The sequence below is a fragment of the Trichomycterus rosablanca genome, chromosome 5 (assembly GCF_030014385.1).
Source record: "Trichomycterus rosablanca isolate fTriRos1 chromosome 5, fTriRos1.hap1, whole genome shotgun sequence".
NCBI lineage: Eukaryota > Metazoa > Chordata > Actinopteri > Siluriformes > Trichomycteridae > Trichomycterus > Trichomycterus rosablanca.
In genome coordinates, this window is record NC_085992.1 from 41814414 (window position 1) to 41832787 (window position 18374).

Sequence of the window (18374 nt, forward strand, 5' to 3'; positions counted from 1 at the left end):
GTGCTGAGAATGATCCACCACCCAAATAATACCTACTTTGTGGTGGTCCTGACCATTGAAGAACAGGGTGAAAGGGGGATAACAAAGCATGCAGAGAAACAGATGGAGTACAGTCAGTGATTGTAGAACTACAAAGTGCTTCTATATAGTAAGTGGAGCTGATAAAATGGACAGTGAGTGTAAAAACAAAGTGGTAAGAGAAAAGACAGGATGTCTAATCTGTTTCAGGGTTAGCTTCTGAGCGTAAATTGCTGTACTGACACTGAATTTACCCGGTTTGATCGCTTAATAACCCCCTTTCTGGAACACCCCCCCGTTCACGTCAGTGGTTTGCTCCAATCAACAGACGCGATACTAGTTTCCAGCCCAATGGAAAACGTCATACTAAATAAGACGCGCTTTCTTATTGGACGAGTGCTTATTTTTTACTTTAGGGTTGCGTTTCAAACAGCATACTAGTGCACTAAGTAGCATGCTAACTTGGTGAATAATTCAACTGTGTTGTTACTACTCTGAGCTTAGTGTTAGGTGTGTAGTGTGGAGTTTGAGACGCGGTCCTGACTCCACGTAGCACTGAGTCGATATGATCGTGTTCTGTAAGGATTTCGTTTGTTGTTGTAGGGTGAGCCGAAGTTCTCCTTGTTCTTAATGTCGCTTAATGTTTGGACGTGTTGTTCTGGTCCAAAACTGTTTGCCTTTTTTAATGCGTTTTAAAGAACCCGCACTGCTCAAAGTTCATTACATCTCAGCACTTTTTTTAGAAATTAGCGACTAAACTGAGTTAGGTACATAAACTTAATTACACATTTAGTACATTTAGTTATAGAGACATTATTATAAAGGAACATTATTAATTTACTTTTTTATTAGACTTTAAATGCTCCTATTGGACCTTTGACAAAATGTAATAACTTTATTAGGGTGATCTGGTGGAGCACTGCCCTGAAAGTTAAGGTTACAATGTTCCAGGGCGGCACGGTGGCTCAGTGGGTAGCAAGAAGGTCCTTTCTGTGTGGAGTTTGCATGTTCTCCCTGTGTCTGCGTTTCCTCCAGGAGCTCCGGTTTCTTCCCACAGTCCAAAAACATGCTAAGGTGAATTGGAGATACAACATTTACGTTTACATTTTCAGCATTTAGCAGACGCTTTTATCCAAAGCGACTTACATTACAGTTACAGTATACCGTCTGAGCAATTGAGGGTTAAGGGCCTTGCTCAAGGGCCCAACAGCAGCAACCTGGCAGTGGTGGGGCTTGAACCAGTGATCTCTTGATTACTAGTCCAGTACCTTAACAACTAGGCTACAACTGCCCTACAAATACAAAATTGTCCATGACTGTGTTTGACATTAAAACTTGTGAACTGATCAATCTTGTGTAATGAGTAACTATCGTAAGTACCATGAATGTAACCAAAGAGTGTAAAACATGACGTTAAAATCCTAATAAATAAATACAATGTTCCACACAGGCTCGGTTTAAGAAGAAAAAAATATCTTTATTGTCATACATACACACACAGTACAATGAAATTCTTTTCTTCACAGATCACAGTCTATTTAAAGGTTAGGGTCAGTTAGCCAGGAGGGTTCAGGACTCTGCTCAATGGTCCAATGGTGTCTACTTTGTGGGGCCAAGATTGAAACACTCAAAACTTCTGACTGATAGTCCAGATCACTGACCCAATCAGACCCCACTGCTTTCTTTTAGATTTTACAGTGACCACACAGTAGCTATACATGTAGCTATTGCATATTCTTTATTTCAAACCCTAAGTATTTAAACAATAAAATCAATTTTCACTGAGTGTCAACAATAATTCACACAGTATGGAAATTTGCATCATGTTAGTTGATACATGTTTTGGAAACACTGAATAGTTTAACCTCTTTAATTACTCTTTTCCCTCACATTAGTGTGATAGCTATAGCATTTAATTATTTATTTATTAGGATTTTACCGTCATATTTTACACACTTTGGTTACATTCATGAAAGTACAGTGTTCATGAAAGTATGTCAAACACAGTCATGGGTAATTTTGTATCTCCAATTAACTTGGCTGCATGTCTTTGGACTGTGGGAGGAAACTGGAGCTCCCAGAGGAAACCCACACAGACACAGGGAGAACATGCAAACCACACAGAAAAGACTTGGACCACCCCACCTGGGAATTGAACCCAGGACCTTTTTGCTGTAAGGCGACAGTGCTACCCACTGAACCACCGTGCCACCGAGCTATAACATCTCTCACAGCAGAAAGTTGTATATTTTGACTTGTGTATTAGATAACACCAAAGGGAAGGCACATTTTCCTGTTGTGTCTGTTTTAATAACCTGTATATATAAACAAAGCAAAAAAAGTACCGTACAACACAAAATGCTTCAGTAGAGTGTCTTTCTTAACTGTAGGCTAACTGGTGTAGTATCATTTTTATTTCTCATCGGCATTTTGTTGCAGAAAGGACGACAATATTAGGCAAGAAGTAGCCTATTGGATAAGGTATTGGACTAGTAATCAGAAGGTTGCTGGTTCAAGCTGCTGCCAGGTTGCTGCTGATGGCTTCTTGAGCAAGGCCGTTAACCCTTAATTGCTCAGACTGTATACTGTAAATGTAATGTAAGTCGCTTTGGAAAAAGGTGTACGCTAAATGCCGTAAATGATATTTTTTCACTAATGCTGAATTTTAATATTTAACATGAACATATTTGAACTTCACATTAGGCATTAGGTTTTCCTTCAGAGCCATGGCCCAAATGTAGATGCATTCAGACTGTTTTAAATTTCTTTTTGTATTGGTTGATTGAATACTGCCTACACCTCATGTAGTTTTTTTGTTTGTTTGTTTTTACAGAGCCTGGGTCAGTCGCAGCCACCTGGATTATTCCTTGAGAATATATCATAATGTTTGCACTTGAATAAAAAGAACTTCACCAAAAATCAATTAAAGGAGATTTCTGTTTGAAACCCACCCTCCCTCCCCCAATTTTGAGTTATTTTGGTCGATAGGACAAATTTGAAAATAATGTTGGAGCAGATTTGTTGTGTTGTATCTGTTTCTGACACCAGCTGCACTCAAAAGCAACGAAATCCACTGAGCTGCAGTGGAGTTTTTTTAAATCATCGATCTGGGTTTGTGCTGTGCAGTGGTGCTTTGTTTTTTAATTTCTTAATTGATAAAGATTGTATCAACACCAACTCAAAAATATTGAGTGTCAACAATTTTCATAACAAAATGCAAGTTTTCATTCATCATATGGATATGACAATGAACCAGGGTAAAACCAAAGCTGACCTCTTCATGATGATCAACTGTGCTGAGTTCCAGGTGGCTTTCCAAAAACTGTTCACAGAAGCAGACAAGTGGAATTTCTATAATGGTGACGAGGAAGCAGAAACTCTCTTTGACCCCAGTTTTTTAAGTTGGTTTGCAGTGCTGAAACTGTCCACAGGTTCACACGGACAGATTGTACCTTGGGTAAAAAGTACTACTCTTGAGAAGGGACATTCTGTCTTGGTGTGTGGTTCTCCATTTGGCTCCTTCTGTCCAGATCTGTTCATGAACACCCTGAGCAAGGGCATAGTGAGTAACACAGCAGGACAGGAGAATGCACTGATTTTGACCGATGCTCGCTGTCTTCCTGGCACTGAAGGAGGGGGTGTCTTTGTCAACAACGGGGACATGTTGTATCTTGTAGGTTTAATTGTTTCTCCACTGTGCTGGAAGTCGAATGAATGGATTGGTCTGACTTTAGTGTGTTCTTTTCACTTAATTTTAAAAAATGTCCTACAAGCTGTGACCTCTCATCAGTCACCGAGAGAAATCTTACCAGACTCAGTAAAGAACAACCCACAAGCAGATGCACAGCAAAGGACAGAAAATGGATTATACCCAACAGTGGTTTTGATTGAAAGTGGACAACAGTGGGGTTCTGGAATAATGTTAAGCCCCCGTTTAGTGTTAACCTGCAGACATGTTGTCGATGGAAAAACATTTCTGAAAGTCACATTTAACAGTGGTCAAAGGTAATGACATATGTCTTTTTTATTGGAACATACACTATATTGCCAAAGTATTCACTCACCCATCCAAATCATTGAATTCAGGTGTTCCAATCACTTCCATGGCCACAGGTGTATAAAACCATGGTGTGGGGTTGTTTTTCAGGAGTTGGGTTTCGGCCCCTTAGTTCCAGTGAAAGGAACTCTTAATGCTTCAGCATACCAAGAGGTTTTGGACAATTTCATGCCTCCAACTTTGTGGCAACAGTTTGGGGATGGCCCCTTTCTGTTCCAACATGACTGCACACCAGTGTACAAAGCAAGGTCCATAAAGACGTGGATGAGCGGGTTTGGTTTGGAAGAACTTGACTGGCCTGCACAGAGTCCTGACCTCAACCCAATAGAACACCTTTGGGATGAATTAGAGCGGAGACTGTGAGCCAGGCCTTCTCGTCCAACATCAGTGTCTGACCTCACAAATGCGCTTCTGGAAGAATGGTCCAAAATTTTCAGACACACTCCTGACCTTGTGGAAAGCCTACCCAGATGAGTTGAAGCTGTTATAGCTGCAAAGGATGGGTCAACATCATAATAAACCCTGTGGATTAAGAATGGGATGTCACACAAGTTCATATGCGTGTAAAGGCAGACGAGCGAATACTTTTGGCAATATATTGTACCTCAAAAACAATACTAGTCATCATGTTATTTTAGTTTTACACAAGTAAACATCATTTTACTTTTTATCCTCAGATTCCGTACTGTAAATGGTGACGTGCTGTACTCTTCAAATGCATCTTCTCCATATGATATTGCTGTGGTGCAGCTGCAAAAGTCCTTAGATGTTGTGGTGCCACAGTTAACCAAGAGTTTATATCCAGGTATGATTACACTGTTAATGTGAATTTGTAATGGTTAACTAATAAATTTTATGTTTAAATTGCAGATAAAACTTGCCCAAATCCTATATTTTACACGTGTTTTTATTATGCACATGTGGACAGCAAATATCACATAAAATCTCACACTGTTATTTTACAGTAAAGGGTTACTTTTATATGTGGTACTGAAATCCAGTATTGATCTGATTTGTGGCAATAAGACTTTAGTCTGAACATTTATTATTGCAACAATTATCACGATTTGGACTCAGGAGAATAGAGGTTGTTAAACCATTATAAAGTGCTCAGGTGGCACAGACAGAAATGAGCCCACAACTGCTGGGATCCATGGTTCAAATCCCCAGTGGTGCTATCAGCCAGCGGGGCGTCTAGATACGCACCTAATTGGCCAATGATCTGAGGCCCTGATTTTTTAAATCATTAAATCATTATAATAATAGCATTGGAATTAAATTGACTTAAATGAATGACATCTGAGTGCATTATTTGTGCAGGAATCACTTTTTTAATCTTAGGAATCTTTTGTAGCTTACACTGATCAGCCATAACATTAAAACCACCTCCTTGTTTCTACACTCACTGTCCATTTTATCAGCTCCACTTACCATATACAAGCACTTTGTAGTTCTACAATTACTGACTGTAGTCCATCTATTTCTCTACATACCTTTTTAGCCTGCTTTTACCCTGTTCTTCAATAGTCAGGACCCCCAGAGGACCACTACAGAGCAGGTATTATTTGGGTGGTGGATCATTCTCAGCACTGCAGTGACAATGACATGGTGGTGGTGTGTTAGTGTGTGTTGTGCTGGTATGAGTGGATCAGACACAGCAGCGCTGCTGGAGTTTTTAAATACCGTGTCCACTCACTGTCCACTCTATGAAACACTCCTAACTGGTTGGTCCACCTTGTAGATGTAAAGTCAGAGACGATCGCTCATCTATTGCTGCTGTTTGAGTTGGTCATCTTCTAGACCTTCATCAGTGGTCACAGGACGCTGCCCACGGGGTGCTGGGTGCTGGATATTTTTGGTTGGTGGACTATTCTCAGTCCAACAGTGACAGTGAGGTGTTTAAAAACTTCATCAGCATGGCTGTGTCTTATTTAGTCATTCCAGCACAACACACACTAACACACCACCACCATGTCTGTAATTGTAGAACTACAAAGTGCTTCTATATGGTAAAAAAGTATTTAGTCAGCCACTGATTGTGCAAGTTCTCCTACTTAGAAAGATGAGAGAGGTCTGTAATTTTCATCATAGGCAGGGATGGACTGGCCATCGGGAGGGTCGGGAGTTTTCCCGGTGGGCCGCTCTGTATGTGGGCCGCTGAGAGAGTGAAAAATACATTCTGTTTTAAATATTCCTGAATAATAATCCTGAAGTGTGCATTGGCCCACCACAGTATCCTCACTGCATGTCCATTTGCCAATCACAGAAATGTCCCTCCCCCAGGATAAACCGTAATCACAAGCACCAGTACAAAAACTATGAATGAGTGCGAGATGGAGAAAGGGTCGAAAAAGCGTTAAGGAGGCGCAGAAAAAGCCCGTGATAAAAAACAGAAAAAACTGCAAGCAGATGCAGAAAAGTGCAGGAAACTGGACAACCTGTTTGGCAGTGAGGAACTACAGCATATCCAGAGAGCAGAAAAGGAAAAGTTAGAGTTCAGAGCCTCTGCTTCGTTAGTAACGCCGTTTAAGGAGAGACTGTGGGCCCATCTCAAATGTCGCCTATGCCCTACTTAGGGTACTGCCTAACAGTACAAAACATTTCTTTTAACAGTCACTAATGATTAATAAGTAGTTATCTAAGCTACTGTTGGATATCAGGGGCTTTAAACCAGCCGTTTTAAGGACGATTTCTGTAAAAGTTCTATGATGTCATGTCCAACATAGTGCACTACATAGGGCGGTGGATATAATTTGAGATGGTACCATTAGTCTCTTCTGTTCAGAAAAAGTAAACACTATCTTGTCCTCTGTAATACAGAAAGGAAAAATGCAGCTGTTCAGGACATTTTTAGAGTAATTATGTTCATAGCGCACATGGTTAATTTCCCTTGTCAACATATAAAGTATTTATTTCTTTGCTCATCGGAGCAATGCACTAATTTGGAACAAACATGAATCACGTGTGAATAAAAGTGCGAAAAAAGCATATTTACCAGTGTTAAAGGTTTAATGAAAGAAAGGTTTAATTTTATTTCTTGCGGTTTAATGAGACAGGATGGGGAAATCCAATAGAACCATTTAAGAAATTGTAAATTTTATGTGTGTGATAGATGGATAGAACTATTAATCCCAAAGGAAAGTGTTGGAAATATATATATATATATATATATATATATTTGTTTGTTACGGAGCCCCTAAGGTGACATCCTCTGAAAAAAAAATAACGCGTGGCCACGACTTAGTAACGCGTTCCCACGCCTTATTAACGCGTGGCCACGACTTACTTAACGCGTTCCCACGCCTTACTAACGCGTGGCCACGACTTAGTAACGCGTGGCCACGACTTACTTAACGCGTTCCCACGCCTTACTAACGCGTGGCCACGACTTACTTAACGCGTTCCCACGCCTTAGTAACGCGTGGCCACGACTTACTTAACGCGTTCCCACGCCTTAATAACGCCAAACATAAAACCATCACACGTTCCATACATTAACACATGTTGTTAGCCGTAGATTGTTTGTTTTGGAGCCTTGATGTAATATGCAGTCTCCCTCCTGGGTGTAACAGATGATCACACCACATTCAACTGTTTCCCCTAACAACATGTGTTAATGTATGGAACGTGTGATGGTTTTATGTTTCAGTACGGAACTGTTACGCACACACAGACGTATGCGAGTTGTCATAGTAATGTTTATACACACGTTAATGTTCGCTACTGTAGTAGATGTAATAAATATAAAGTAAGCAAGTACAATGCTTTAATCATCCATTCTGTTTATTGACACGATAGTCAAGAAAGTAAACAGAGTAAACAATATTCAACTGTTTCAACCTTTTTAAGTCGTGGCCACGATCTCATTCCCACTCCTTACTAAGTCGTGGCCACGCGTTATTAAGGCGTGGGAACGCGTTAAGTAAGTCGTGGCCACGCGTTACTAAGGCGTGGGAACGCGTTAAGTAAGTCGTGGCCACGCGTTACTAAGTCGTGGGAACGCGTTAAGTAAGTCGTGGCCACGCGTTACTAAGGCGTGGGAACGCGTTAAGTAAGTCGTGGCCACGCGTTACTAAGTCGTGGCCACGCGTTAGTAAGGCGTGGGAACGCGTTAAGTAAGTCGTGGCCACGCGTTACTAAGTCGTGGCCACGCGTTAGTAAGGCGTGGGAACGCGTTAAGTAAGTCGTGGCCACGCGTTATTTTTTTTTCAGAGGATGTCACCTTAGGGGCTCCGTAGTTTGTAGTTATTTTTTTATTATTTTAATTTTTATTATAGTGAGTTATTAACTTTAGTGGTAAGATAGATGAAAACTATTAATATCAATCATCTAACATTTGATTAGGGGGTGATATGTGTGGCGCAGTGGTGATATGTAGTGGGCTGGTCAAGAAAAAAGTCCAGGGCTGAATTTTGTTCCCAGTCCAGCCCTGATCATAGGTACACTTCAACTATGAGAGACAAAATGAGGAAAATAAATCCAGGAAATCAGACTGTAGGATTTTTAAAGAATTTATTTGTAAATTATGGTGGAAAATAAGTATTTGGTCAATAACAAACAAGCAAGATTTCTGGCTCTCACAGACCTGTAACTTCTTCTTTAAGAAGCTCTTCTGTCCTCTACTCGTTACCTGTATTAAGGGCACCTGTTTGACTTTGTTATCTGTATGAAAGACGCCTGTCCACAGCCTCAAACAGTCAGACTCCAAACTCAACCATGGCCAAGTCCAAAGAGCTGTCGAAGGACACCAGGAAGAAAATTGTAGACCAGGCTGGGAAGAGTGAATCTACAATAGGCAAGCAGGTTGGTGTGAATAAATCAACTGTGGGAGCAATTGTAAGAAAACGGAAGACATACAAGACCATTGATAATCTCCCTCGATCTGGGGCCCCACGCAATATCTCATCCCGTGGGGTCAAAATGATAATGAGAACGGTGAGCAAAAATCCCAGAACTACACGGAGGGACCTGATGAATGACCTGCAGAGAGCTGGGACCAAAGTACAAAGGCTACCATCAGTAACACACTACGCCGAGAGGGACTCAAATCCTGCAGTGCCAGGCGTGTCCCCCTGCTTAAGCCAGTACATGTCCAGGCCCATCTGAAGTTTGCCAGAGAGCATATGGATGATCCAGAAGAGGATTGGGAGAATATCATGTGGTCAGATGAAACCAAAATGGAACTTTTGGGAAAAACTCAACTCGTCGTGTTTGGAGGAAGAAGAATGCTGAGTTGCATCCCAAGAACACCATACCTACTGTGAAGCATGGGGGTGAAACATCATGCTTTGGGGCTGTTTTTCTGCAAAGGGGACAGGACGATTGATCCGTGTTAAGGGAAGAATGAACGGGGCCATGTATCGTGAGATTTTAAGCCAAAACCTCCTTCCATCAGTGAGAGCATTGAAGATGGAACGTGGCTGGATCTTCCAGCATGACAGTGATCCCAAACACACCGCTCGGGCAACGAAGGAGTGGCTCCGTAAAAAGCATTTCAAGGTCCTGGAGTGGCCTAGCCAGTCTCCAGACCTCAACCCCATAGAAAATTTGTGGAGTCCGTGTTGCCCAGCGACAGCCCCAAAACATCACTGCTCTAGAGGAGATCTGCATGGAGGAATGGGCCAAAATACCAGCTACAGTGTGTGCAAACCTGGTGAAGACTTATAGGAAACGTTTGACCTCTGTCATTGCCAACAAAGGTCATGTTACAAAGTATTGAGTTGAACTTTTGTTATTGACCAAATACTTATTTTCCACCATAATTTACAAATAAATTCTTTAAAAATCCTACAATGTGATTTCCTGGATTTTTTTTTCTCATTTTGTCTCTCATAGTTGAAGTGTAGCTATGATGAAAATTACAGACCTCTCTCATCTTTCTAAGCAGGAGAACTTGCACAATCAGTGGCTGACTAAATACTTTTTGGCCCCACTGTAAATGGCATATATGATATAAAGGTATATGATATACTGTATATATATACAGTGTATCACAAAAGTGAGTACACCCCTCACATTTCTGCTAATATTTTATTATATCTTTTCATGGGACAACACTATAGAAATAAAACTTGGATATAACTTAGAGTAGTCAGTGTACAACTTGTATAGCAGTGTAGATTTACTGTCTTCTGAAAATAACTCAACACACAGCCATTAATGTCTAAATGGCTGGCAACATAAGTGAGTACACCCCACAGTGAACATGTCCAAATTGTGCCCAAAGTGTCAATATTTTGTGTGACCACCATTATTATCCAGCACTGCCTTAACCCTCTTGGGCATGGAATTCACCAGAGCTGCACAGGTTGCTACTGGAATCCTCTTCCACACCTCCATGATGACATCACGGAGCTGGTGGATGTTAGACACCTTGAACTCCTCCACCTTCCACTTGAGGATGCGCCACAGGTGCTCAATTGGGTTTAGTCCATCACCTTTACCTTCAGCTTCCTCAGCAAGGCAGTTGTCATCTTGGAGGTTGTGTTTGGGGTCGTTATCCTGTTGTAAAACTGCCATGAGGCCCAGTTTTCGAAGGGAGGGGATCATGCTCTGTTTCAGAATGTCACAGTACATGTTGGAATTCATGTTTCCCTCAATGAACTGCAGCTCCCCAGTGCCAGCAGCACTCATGCAGCCCAAGACCATGATGCTACCACCACCATGCTTAACTGTAGGCAAGATACAGTTGTCTTGGTACTTCTCACCAGGGCGCCACCACACATGCTGGACACCATCTGAGCCAAACAAGTTTATCTTGGTCTCGTCAGACCACAGGGCATTCCAGTAATCCATGTTCTTGGACTGCTTGTCTTCAGCAAACTGTTTGCTGGCTTTCTTGTGCGTCAGCTTCCTTCTGGGATGACGACCATGCAGACCGAGTTGATGCAGTGTGCGGCGTATGGTCTGAGCACTGACAGGCTGACCTCCCACGTCTTCAACCTCTGCAGCAATGCTGGCAGCACTCATGTGTCTATTTTTTAAAGCCAACCTCTGGATATGACGCCGAACACGTGGACTCAACTTCTTTGGTCGACCCTGGCGAAGCCTGTTCCGAGTGGAACCTGTCCTGGAAAACCGCTGTATGACCTTGGCCACCATGCTGTAGGTCAGTTTCAGGGTGTTAGCAATCTTCTTATAGCCCAGGCCATCTTTGTGGAGAGCAACAATTCTATTTCTCACATCCTCAGAGAGTTCTTTGCCATGAGGTGCCATGTTGAATATCCAGTGGCCAGTATGAGAGAATTGTACCCAAAACACCAAATTTAACAGCCCTGCTCCCCATTTACACCTGGGACCTTGACACATGACACCAGGGAGGGACAACGACACATTTGGGCACAATTTGGACATGTTCACTGTGGGGTGTACTCACTTATGTTGCCAGCCATTTAGACATTAATGGCTGTGTGTTGAGTTATTTTCAGAAGACAGTAAATCTACACTGCTATACAAGCTGTACACTGACTACTCTAAATTATATCCAAGTTTCATGTCTATAGTGTTGTCCCATGAAAAGATATAATGAAATATTTGCAGAAATGTGAGGGGTGTACTCACTTTTGTGATACACTGTATATATATATATATATATATATATATATCAGCATGGATTTAAATAAAAAGGTATTTGAATATACAACAGCAGAAAAATATTATAAAGTGCAATAGTGAAAAAGTGGCCTGTGGAGTTAATATGCAGAAAAAGTTTGTCCTTTTTTGCCATATTTATTTCCTCTTGTGACCAAAAACATTATTAAACAAATCATTTAACCATTTAAAATTATAATTATAAGCATTATAAGTTATAAACCAGAAACAATTGAAGTTATAATTCAATACAGCCATGATTAAATGCTCCACATCGTATTGTTTAATCAGATAATGAACATCCACTCACTTCTGTCTGTAGGTGAGGATGTATTCGTGTTGGGTTATGGAGCTTTAGGCAAAACCTGTGGCCCGTCACTGACCTCAGGGATCCTCTCCAGAGTCATCAGTCTGAAAAACAAGCCAGTAATGCTGCAGACAACATGTGCAGTGCAGTGTGGAGCCAGCGGTGGTGCAGTAATCCGTGCCAAAACCGGGGAGTTACTAGGTGATGTAGAGTTTCAAATTATTATTTTTAAAAGAATGAGCTCTAAAAGAGACATTGTATATTAGTTATTTTTAATTTTTTAATTCCAGGTAATGTTTTACTGGCATTATGATTGGGGTGTGTTAGGGTGGTGGTTAAACAGCCTAGTGTTTGGGAGGTGCACTTGTCAGTGCTCTATCAGTGCTGCTCCTAAGCCCAGATAAAAATAAAGAGGGTTGCGTCATGAAGGGTGTCTGTCATAAATACTCTACCAAATCAGGTATGCAGATCAGAAACATCTGCTGTGACAATCATTGATAGTGACGCTGTGTTTGCTCCATTTATTTGTCACACCTAGTAGGAATTTAGTGTAGCCAATTCACACGATTGCCACATTATCTTAGATTAGAAGGTGTGTTTGTTGCAGAGAACCCAGGTGAAATCTATTCAAACATTAAGAGAACATGACATCTCAGGGTTTGAGCTCAGATCCTCTGGACCCTGGCGCTGTGCAACACCCACATCATGTGGAGCATCACTGTGCCATCCTACTACATTAAGTTTTGTAGTATAAAAATAGATTGTCTTTTATTACTACGAACTGTGATGTGACAGTAAAACCCAATCTAATCGGAACAAGTAATTTGCTCTCGATTGGCTGGATGTTCTGACTTTAATTACTAGGGGGCATTATTTAAACAATTTAGAGGAATTTGAAAGTACTGTGGTTACAATCTAGCAAATTGCTAAATTATCCTATCCCAGTCATACCAATAACAATAAAGTGAAATGATGTATTTTTTATAGGTATTGTGTCCAGCAATACGAGAGACTTCACAGCCAAGGTTACATATCCACACTTAAACTTCAGCATTCCTGTTTCTGTTTTGGAGCCACTGCTGTGTAGCTTTGCCCAGACAGGAGACTCAGCTGTGTTTCTGTCATTGGACTGTGCAGAGGAGGAAGTAAGCAGGGTGTGGAGACTCCAGGTTTCTCAAAGTAAGCTGTGAATACTTTTGTTCATTCACACGGAACATGTGTGATGACCCTGCTGTTCACCCTACTGTTATATTCTGAATTCACATTACTTCCTTCCCCAAAAAGACTGCTTTGCTTGAAACCTTAATGAGAAAAAAAAATATGGATGTTTTGCCATCAGTGGTGGAAAGGTAATTCTTTTTAATTGAAAGTTGAATGTTAATGAATGTAATGGCATTGGTTCTGTGGTTAAGTAGTCTGTGAAACAACGGTTGTGCAACAGGAAAATTTCACTTGGAACAGCCTAAGAAGTTGGATTTACAATTGTGAAACTTGGGATTCTGGATTTTACAAGTTTACAGGACGTAGCATCTATCACAAACTTGATTTTTTTTAGTGCAAATGAAAATAATCTAATAAATAATAATATTCTACTGATTCTTTGAAAAAATCCTGACCATTATCTGAGAACATTTCTTGCTTACTTCGAGTTGTGGGCATGTTTTTATAAGCATCAGAATGCAGCACGAGTCATTTTTATATTGTTGTAAATATAACAAAAGAAAATGAGTTTTTATTAAATTATTAATGTATTAAAAATCTTGGCATTGTTTTTTTCTTTATTTTTATTAGTTGGGTTTTCCACTGGCTCATTGGCCACCACGTTTTGCAAGCTCCTGGGTGCTGGCATTTGCAGTTTAAAGGACTCATACTTAACATAAATAGAGCCCGTGATGTTGACACATTGGGTGTGTTCGAAAAGCTAGGGTGTGTTCGAAAAGCTAGTGTGCTGTCTACATAGACAGCATTTTACGTCATCCTGTGCGCGCTCCCGAGAAGGAGGCTGTTCGAAATCCTAGATGCCTTAAAATCCTCACTTCTGAGGCATCTTAATATTTCAATGTTATTTTGACTCAAGAACGAGTGAGCATCCGACGCTGCCTTAGTGATCAAGGCAATCCCAGCATTCATTGCGGGTCGGGTGCTCTTCTCTCACAGAAAAATAAACATGGCTGACAGGGCGGAGAAACGAATGGAGTTATTTTCAAACGTAAATAAAATATTACTGATTTTTAACTTGTATAAACTTGTACCGAGTGTTTTTATTTGCAAGTTCGGGCTTGTCAGGAGATTTAACCGTTATCGGTACATGAAGGAAGATGTTATATTGACGTTAGCGTGCTGTGCTACCTCAGTTTATTGGTTTTAATGGCAAGATGCTAAATGCTAAACGCGAAATGCGAAACCCGATGGAATTGCTATCTAAGTAGTGCGTTCGAATAACCTGACTTATAAGTCATTGACTTATTAGAATCCTCTCTACTAAGGCAGCTGCCTATGTAGACAGCAAGGCAGCTCCCTAGGTTTTCGAACACACCCATTGTGTCTGTTGCCTGTTGATAGGCTAATGTTACACTGAAATTAATAGAATAAGCTGCTTTTGAATGCTTTACTTATTAACACAAAACAAATGATTATCGGTTTAACATTGTAATAAATGAAAACTGTAAATGTACGTATGTGGAAAACAACCTCGCCTCCACCCAGAATGGATGATGCCTATTAACTGCTAGAATTTTGACTGCTATGTACCCCAGTTTTCCTGTATTAAACTATGCTTATAGCATATTAGATTACTGGATTAACTGTACTATATTTTAGGGTTTAGATTTTTTATTGTCATGGCCGGTCACGAAGCTAACTACTGGTCAGTAATGTCAATGTGGCTGCATTCACAAGAACATTTCTGGCATATATCAAAAAGACGTTTGGATATGGGTTTTCTGTCATGAAGTCAGTGGTAAGGAAAAACTCAAAGATGCCAGATTCACTGCAAAAATCTAAATTTTTTCACACCCTATTGATTTATTGAGCCCAACAACATAGTTTTAATTCCTATTTCATCAACCTAAACATCATGGTCTGTGTTTAATAAAAACGTTAGTACCCCACCATGCTGTGTACTGAGCCCATTTTTTTACACCTGTGACAAACTTTCTTGTAGGAATCTTTAGTAATGTTAGGACTGTTTACAGGGAGGAGGTTAGTATTCTGACACGGAGTAATGAAAATGAAAACCTGACGCTCGAAATCAGAAAAGCTGGAGAGGGTGAGGAGTTTTACATTTTTAGGAACCACCATCACTATACATGGGCTTTGCACACCTCAGTTATATTAAAGAAGGCTTATTAGTGTCTGTTTTTCCTGAGATGTCTGAAAAAGGCAGGAAGCCAACAAACAGTGCTGACAACATGGCTATATGGAGTTTATCCTTACATGACAGCCTGGTACCAAAGCTGCTTGGCACAAGATTCTCAAGGGTTGATAACTGCTGGCACCCAACTTGCGGCACTGCAAAATATATTTAATAAACACTTTTGCACCAAGGCCAAGAAAGCATATTAACAACCCCTACCCAGACACACATACATACTCGTACATACATTTAATTCAGAAGGTATTAAGACCCCCTGTTGTTTGCACACTTTATTGTGTTGTGGATTTGATTTTAAATGTTTATAGTTGCCATTTTACCCATCAATCTACAAATCAATAAAAATGCTTAGCTAAAATCTGTTATTTACAAAAAAAGATTATCGACTTCTTGCTGTGGCGCTCCAAATTGTGGACGGCTGCATTCTGTTTGCTTTAATTATCCTTGGCATGTGTCTAGAACTCAAATAGAGTCTACCTTCCAACACATCTAATTCTATAAGGGCTCAGACACTACACTGCATTGTCAAGACATGAAGTCCAATGAACTGCCTGTGGATATCCACAAATAATTGTGTCAAGGTATCAGGGCAAGAGTATAAAACAGTATCTATGGCTTTCAGTGTTCCAAGAACCACAGTGGCATCAGTATTATTAGAAATGGAAAAAAGCTGCACCCAGGTGGCGCAGCGGGATATTCAAAACTCGGTGTTGCCACCGGTCGGCTGGGCGCCATCATTGGCAGTGCCTGCAGCAGATACTAATACTAATTGTGAGTGGGTGGGTCTTCATACGCTGTGTAAGGACCCTGATTGGCGGAAGAGACGCCTGTGCAGAGTGCATGGGCGAGAGGAGGAGGGCTGTGCACGTGTCGGAAGAGGCGTGTACAGCGACGTGCTCTCCTCGGATGCAATCTGGTTGGTATCTCTCAGCAGCGGAAGACAAAATTGAGTGTGCTAAATCAGGAGGAAAATGGGGAGAAGATGCAATTTAAAAAAAAAAGGAAAAAGCTTGGCACAACCTTGAACCTTCCTAAATTTGGCTGTCCAGACAAGGCAAGAACCATTGGGCATTTAGGAACCATCTTTGTAGCACTTGATGAATTAGGAAGCCACTGTTGAGTAAAAGACATATGACAGACGACTTGATATTTGCTAAACAACATCTCTTTGGTCTGATGATACAAAAAATGAACTTTTGGCAGAACAGCAAGCAGAACGTATGGCAAAAAACAGGCACTAAACTACACCTGGCTAATGTCATACATATAGTGAAAATTGCTGGTAAAGCATCATGCAGGGGAAAGGAAGCTGGTTAGAATTGAGTGACGGGATAATGTATCTGACATGAAAATGGCACTTTAAAGACGCCCAACATCCAATATCATCAAGCACACCTAAATCAAGGTTCCCTGTTCAGTCCTTTTCACCTAAAAAAATTCCACCTCAAACTATTCAGTACTACTAGTATGAAGGCATTTCAAAAAGAATTTAAAATGGTTCTAAAGGGAGACACTGCTCATTCTCTTGATCAGCTCTTTGAATTCTTTTCCACCCTTTGTACATTAAAATATAGACCATTTAAATATGGCCTGTATAAAAATAATATTGACGTTTGCTGAATGACAGCCCCTGTATCCTTTTAAAGGTCAAACCATCTGAAAATGCTTAAAAAAGTTTAACATCCCATCATCTTTTTGGATAAGCAGGAGAAAATAACTAAGCCATCTTTCCCACCCAAGGAGAGTGTGACTGGTTGTGCTCCCAGCTATCAGTGGGAGCCTCCAACACATAAAATGATTAACTACAAGAGAATACTATTTGGGCCCAATGCCTTTAATCATAATTATACCAAGGCAAAAAGATGACACATTGGGACAAAGAAACATGCAACTAAATGTAAATATAATGCAACTGCCAGCACAAATACACTGTATCTGTATAATCCATCTATTTACAAAGATGGCATTTATAAAACGTGTGAAATCACTTGGCTTGGATGTTGCTGGATGAGCCAACACCACAGTCGTCTTAAGAACTGGCAAGAAACATTTAGGGGTCAAAAATGTAACCTCTTTTTTGTGTTCCTAGGACTAAATGACGAGGGTTCTTCAAAAGGTTTCTGCACTTTTTAAACTTTATTTATTAAGAACAAATTCAAGTTCAAAAACAAATGTCATCACTTTTCTACAGTCACCTTCCTTTGCAATGCATTTTTCCCAGCTTCGGACCTTTTTAATGCCATCAGCAAAAAATGTTTTTGGTTGAGTGCGTAGCCACTGATGCGCCGCTGCTTTCACATCATCATCACATGAAAATCTCACTCACTCATGTCTTAACCGCTTATCCAATCAGGGTCGCAGGGGTGGGGGGGGGTTGTGCTGGAGCCTATCTCAGCTTTTCAATGGGCGCAAGGCACACAGTAACACCCTAGACCGGGCACCAGTCCATCGCAGGGCAGACACACATACATATACACACACACACATACACACACCCATTCACCTATAGGCCAAATTAGTGTCTCCAATTAACCTGCATGTTTTTGGACTGTGTGAGGAAATCGGAGCACCCGGAGGAAATCCACGCAGACACGGGGAGAACATGCAAACTACACAGAAAGGACTCAGACCGCCCCGGGGATTGAACCCAGGACCTTCTTGCTGTGAGGTGACAGTGCTACCCATTTAGCCACCGTGCTGCCCCACATGAAAATCTTCTTCAACTTAAAGCTTCCTTCAGGGTCCAAAAAGGTGGCGCTAAATCCAGACAATAAGCTCTCTCTCAGTCTCTTAGACATGACCAATTACTACTTCCCCCCCCTCACTGTTTCCAATGAAAATATAAAAGTGCAGAAACTTTTTGAAGATCCCTCGTATTATTTTTTACTGTGCAAAAATTCCATGTTGATTATGGTTATGGTAAACTTATTTAACAGATGCTTTTATTCACAGTTACTTGCAATTTAACTGAATACAAACCACAAAATTGAGAGTTGGAGACCAGCGGCAACTTAGTGGTGGTGATACTT

General features: G+C 40.8%; 1 protein-coding gene across 8 annotated transcripts; it reads left to right on the plus strand.

Annotated features, from left to right (window-relative positions):
- Positions 1 to 541: 541 nt before the first annotated feature.
- tysnd1 (trypsin like peroxisomal matrix peptidase 1) lies at positions 542 to 13658 on the plus strand. Of its 8 annotated transcripts, none has more exons than XM_062995229.1 (6): positions 587 to 622; positions 970 to 1092; positions 2852 to 4023; positions 4753 to 4880; positions 11988 to 12173; positions 12960 to 13658. In XM_062995229.1, the coding sequence occupies exons 3-6, from the start codon at positions 3023 to 3025 to the stop codon at positions 13160 to 13162; spliced, it is 1518 nt and encodes a 505-aa protein (XP_062851299.1). In that variant the 5' UTR covers positions 587 to 622; positions 970 to 1092; positions 2852 to 3022; the 3' UTR covers positions 13163 to 13658. The 8 variants fall into 8 exon arrangements, with proteins under 8 accessions (XP_062851301.1, XP_062851299.1, XP_062851298.1 ...); XM_062995228.1 differs by having other exon boundaries at positions 602 to 622; positions 921 to 1092; XM_062995226.1 differs by lacking the exon at positions 587 to 622 and adding an exon at positions 629 to 785 and having other exon boundaries at positions 921 to 1092.
- The last annotated feature ends 4716 nt before the right edge of the window (positions 13659 to 18374 follow it).

Excerpts from the sequence above, each read along its gene's own strand:
- tysnd1 (XM_062995231.1), top strand. The coding sequence starts at position 3,023 with ATGTTGGAGCAGATTTGTTGTGTTGTATCTGTTTCTGACACCAGCTGC. Across the intron at positions 4,024-4,752 it reads ACATTTAACAGTGGTCAAAG|ATTCCGTACTGTAAATGGTG; the intron begins GTAATGACATAT and ends TTTTATCCTCAG. Across the intron at positions 12,174-12,959 it reads CAAAACCGGGGAGTTACTAG|GTATTGTGTCCAGCAATACG; the intron begins GTGATGTAGAGT and ends TATTTTTTATAG.